Raw genomic sequence first — 4874 nt, 5'->3', positions numbered from 1 at the left:
TCCCGCCCTCTGCCCGGCCCCCCAGTCTGTGCTCCACCGCCACCATACAGCCAGAGGACACCCCGACATCGCTGAAGGTGAGCCCCCAGCCCCCAGCATGAGCTGCCCCACCGGGCTGGAGCCAGGGCTGGGCCCAAGGCCCTCCAAGAACCAGGGCAGAGCCGTGTTTGGAACCGCTTGTGTGAACTGCAGCCCTCATGTGGTGCCTGGGGAGTGCCGCTCACAGGGGAATGAGGGGGTGGGGACAGAAGAGGAAGTGAGGGACAGACTCAGCTGAACCGTGGGCGAGTACTTGTGTGAGTGTGAGTGTGTGTGAGTGGTGTGCGTGTGCGATGTGATGCGTGTGTTTTCTGTGGGATGTGTATGTGTGTGACGTATGTATTCTGTGCGTGATGTGTGTGTGTATCCTGTGTGTCTGTGTGTGTGAGGGTGACGTGTGAGGGTGTGGCGTGTGCGCATGCTCCATCATCTCCGCCATCCCAGGATGGAGCCAGCGGGGCCCCCAGAGGTCAGGTGCCCCGGGCTCTCTGGTGGGTTAATGTGAGCAGGTTTGCAATTGTACTGATTCCTGCAGGCAACTGGTGACTTCACTTTCTCTGCAGCGGAGATTCCTCTCACGACCCCTGCAGGGCATCAGAGAGGGGGCTTCTTGTAATAAGGTAGAACTAGGAAGGGGGTCAGTACCCACCTTCGGCAGCAGTGATGTTTTTCTTGTTTACACTTGTACCAGCAGCTTCCACTCGAGGTTTGGAAGCACATTTATGGGAACCTATAATCCTGTCCCTATCCCAGACTCAACCGCTACATGTGATATCCACTCCAAGGTGGGAGCAGGCAATCAGGGGTTATGCTTTGCTGTTGTGGAAGCCAGGGTGACCCCAGGTTCTAACGTGCCCGGGACAGTGCCACTGGACACCTGCTGCCAGCCCTGACCGTGCAGCCAGCACCCTGACGGATGCTTGTCACTGACCGTTGTGTTAAATCTCAGCAAAGGGTCCCCTGGATGCAGCTTTGTTACATTTATTTGGTGGGAAACAGGAGAGAGCAAGGCGATCTCTAAGACTCTAAGAGCTGAAAGCTTCGTCTCTCCTGCACAGGACATATCAGCTCTGGTATTCAGGAACATGAAATCCAAATCACCAACGTGCCGATGACTTGCCAACGCGAAAATAGTAACGTCATGGGTTTGGGTCTCTTAGACTTTTCTATGCTTAATTATAAGTGTTCCAAGGTTGAAACATGCTTTGTTACTTAAGAAAGGGATTTACCATTCTACTTAATTGATACAAATTACTAAACGATTCAAGAAGAAATAGAAAATTCAAATGGACATATAACAAGTAAAAACTGTGAAGTAGTAATTTTAAATTCTCCACAAAGAAAATCCTAGGCCCTAATGGCTTCATTGGTGCATTCTAGCTGATGTTTTAAGGGAAAAAAACCCAAATCAATCATGCGCAAACTTTCAGAAAATGGAAGAGGAAGAAATACCACCCAGTTCATCCTACGAGGTGGGTACATAATCAGTTCAGTTCAGTCGCTCAGTCGTGTCCGACTCTGAGACCCCATGGACTGCAGCACGCCAGGCTTCCCTGTCCATCACCGACTCCCGGAGCTTGCTCAAACTCATGTCCATCGAGTCAGCAATGCCATCCAACTATCTCATCCTCTGTACATATATGAGTACATAATACCAAAGCCAGATCCTGTCGCCAAAAAAGAATCTTATAAGCTGATGTCACCCGTGAATATAGAGGCAAATATCACTGACCAGACACAGGCATATACAAACACACACAAGAGGTGCATACGCTGTGACTGAGGGAGGGCTATTCCAGAAATGCAAGGTCGGCTCAACATCTGAAAATGTATTAGTGTAACGAGCGTCACTCCAGTCGTGTCCAACTCTGTGCGACCCCATAGACGGCAGCCCACCGGGTTCCCCTGTCCCTGGGATTCTCCACGCAAGAACACTGGAGTGGGTTGCCATTTCCTTCTCCAATGCATGAAAGTGAAAAGGGAAAGTGAAGTCGCTCAGTCATGTCCGACCCTCAGCGACCCCATGGACTGCAGCCTTCCAGGCTCCTCCGTCCATGGGATTTTCTAGGCAAAAGTACTGGAGTGGGTGCCATTGCCTTCTCCGATTAATAAAATAAAGTACAATAAACATGAGCACGCCCAGTCAGAAAGAGCGTTTGCTAACAGCACCTCTAGACATGATAAAACAATTTCACAGCCTAAGGGTGGAGCCCCCTAAACCTGATAAAGAATCTGAAGAAACTCACCACTAACTCATACTTAACATGCTGAAGCGGTGTCCTTAAGACTTGGACCAAGACAAAAATGTGCCCTCCAAACGTCTGTCTGACATTTTACTAAAAACCTCCAGCCAGTACAGTAGAGCTGGAAGCAGGAGTCACACGCACATCTATCTGAAAGTGCGACTGTGTTTATTTGCAGGTAACATGATCCTAACAAACCTGCAGAAAAGCTAATAGGAATAATAGGACAACTTAGCAAGGTGGTAGGATACAAAATCAATATTAAAAAACTGAATTATACTCCTGTCTACTCGCAGAGAAAAGTCTGGAAATAGTACTGAGGAAACTACTCCTTTCACAACAGCGTCAAACAACAACAAAGCAACAAATACAAGAGCTGTGCGTGTGGAGCTACAGCCGCCGAGGGATCACACCCAACCCAGACAGGCGGAACGACTGACGACATTAGGATCGGGTACTCAGTACCGTCATGACAGGAGGCCTCTCCACACTGATCCACAAACTTACATGGTCCCCACTGAGTTCCCAGCAAGCTTTTCTGTTTAAGGAAGTATCAAGCTGTATGTGGAAATTCAGAACCCTTACGAATGACCAAAATAATTTAGAAAAAGAAGAAACAAATTGGAAAGCTTCCATAATCTGATTTCAAAATTTACTACGAAGCTACTGTATGGAGCCAGTGTTAAGGACAGACATACAGACATACAGACAGACAAACAGAGTCGAAGCTCCAGAAACAAAACATTTACATTTCTGATCATTGGATTTTAAACCAAGATGCCAAGGCAATTCAATGGGGAGCAATGTATTTTCAATAAATGGTTCAATAAACTGGAACAATCAGATACCCACAAGGAGAAAAAATGAACCTCACGTGCTATTCCACAGCAGGTACAAAAGTAACTCGAAATCAATCTCAGAGCTAAATTTTAAGGGTAAACCCATAATACTTTGGGAAGAAAACAGAATAAAATCTTGTGATCTTGCGTTAGGCAAACTTTTCTTTAATATGACACCAAAAGCACTATTAAATAAAAATATGAAAAAATTGGACTTCATAAAAGTGAAAAATATTTGCCCTTTGGAAGTCACCATTTCAAAAATAAAAATACTTTGGCTGGAATATTTCCAAATCGTCTACTTGTATCCAGAATATATAAAGAATTTTCAAAACTCAATTATAAGAAAAATGACCCAGGTTTTTTTAAATACGAAAAGATTTGAACAAACTTTGCACCAATATATATATAAGGAGAAGGCAATGGCACCCACTCCAGCACTCTCGCCTGGAAAATCCCATGGACTGGAGAGCCTGGTGGGCCGCAGTCCATGGGGTCGCTAAGAGTCAGACACGACTGAGCGACTTCACTTTCACTTTTCACTTTCATGCATTGGAGGAGGAAATGGCAACCCACTCCAGTGTTCTTGCCTGGAGAATCCCAGGGACGGGGGAGCCTGGTGGGCTGCCGTCTCTGGGGTCACACAGAGTCGGACACGACTGCAGCGACTCAGCAGCAGCGTATATGTGTGTATATATATATATGGGTGGCAATTAAGCACATGAAAAGATGGTCAACACCATTAGACATTAGGGGAATGCAAATCAAAGCCACAGTAAGACGCCGCCGCACGGAGTCAGGGCTTCCAGGCGACACAGTGGTGAAGAGCCTGCCTGCCAGGGCAGGAGACGCAGGTTAGATCTCTGTGTCAAGAATGGCCCCTGGAGGAGGGCATGGCACCCACTCCAGTATTCTTGCCTGGAAAATTCCATGAGCAGAGGAGCCTGGAGGGCCACAGTCCATGGGGTCGCAGAGTCAGACATGACTGAGCGCACACGCACTCATGCACACCTGAATCGGAATGGCTAACACCGAAGAGGCAACAATACCAGGTGATGGAGAACCCCTAGAGGAGCTGGGTGTCTGACGCATTAAAAGTAAGACGAGGACTTACAGCAGCACCACTTGGGAAAGCCGTTTGGCGGTTTTCTTAAAATTTAAATATATTCACGCTCACTAAGGAGAAATGAAGCCACCCGGGGTGTGCAGCATGGCTGGGGAGGACAGAAGCTGTCCCCTCGGTGAGAGCCTTCCCTAGGCCTCAGACATCCCCGCAGCAGCATCAGGTGAGTCCACTAACAACAGATGCGAAGTTTCCAAAAAAATAACCTCAACATCGACAATATCTCTTGTGCAATGTTACTGATTTTTATTTATTCTCACAGAAATCAGTTGCCAACTTGAGTTCATCTGTGCAGAGGTAAGTTAGATCAAATAGATCGCTTAACATTACTAACAATTACTCATATCTCAGTTTTACCTATTTTGCAAAAAGTACAATAATTCTTAGCCTGCTTTACAACTAACATCCGGACGAATACACGAAAGTAAGACAGCGCTCATCTATCTTCTGTGCCACCCGGAGAACATGGGCAGTGTTGCGTCTGAGGGTCTTCTGTACGGTCCCCAATAACATTTGGTTTCTGCTCGATGGACGTGAGTCTGAGTGAACTCTGGGAGTTGGTGATGGACAGGGAGGCCTGACGTGCTGCGATTCATGGGGTCGAAAAGAGTCGGACACGACTGAGCGACT

The 4874-nt window shown here is 47.2% G+C and overlaps 1 protein-coding gene across 1 annotated transcript in view; it reads left to right on the top strand.

The window, feature by feature from the left end:
• The window catches only part of ZDHHC11 (zinc finger, DHHC-type containing 11), a 34176-nt gene that overhangs the window by 27093 nt on the left and 2209 nt on the right, over window positions 1-4874 (top strand). Inside the window, exons 18-19 of the mRNA XM_010857129.1 lie at window positions 26-77; window positions 484-530. Of these exons, the coding sequence (XP_010855431.1) occupies window positions 26-77; window positions 484-530 (99 nt within the window). The remainder of the gene's footprint in view (window positions 1-25; window positions 78-483; window positions 531-4874) is intronic.

This window comes from Bison bison, unplaced genomic scaffold, assembly GCF_000754665.1.
Source record: "Bison bison bison isolate TAMUID 2011002044 unplaced genomic scaffold, Bison_UMD1.0 scf7180017864377, whole genome shotgun sequence".
In the NCBI taxonomy this organism is placed as follows: Eukaryota; Metazoa; Chordata; class Mammalia; order Artiodactyla; family Bovidae; genus Bison; species Bison bison.
This window is presented reverse-complemented; position numbering and strand designations above follow the sequence as displayed.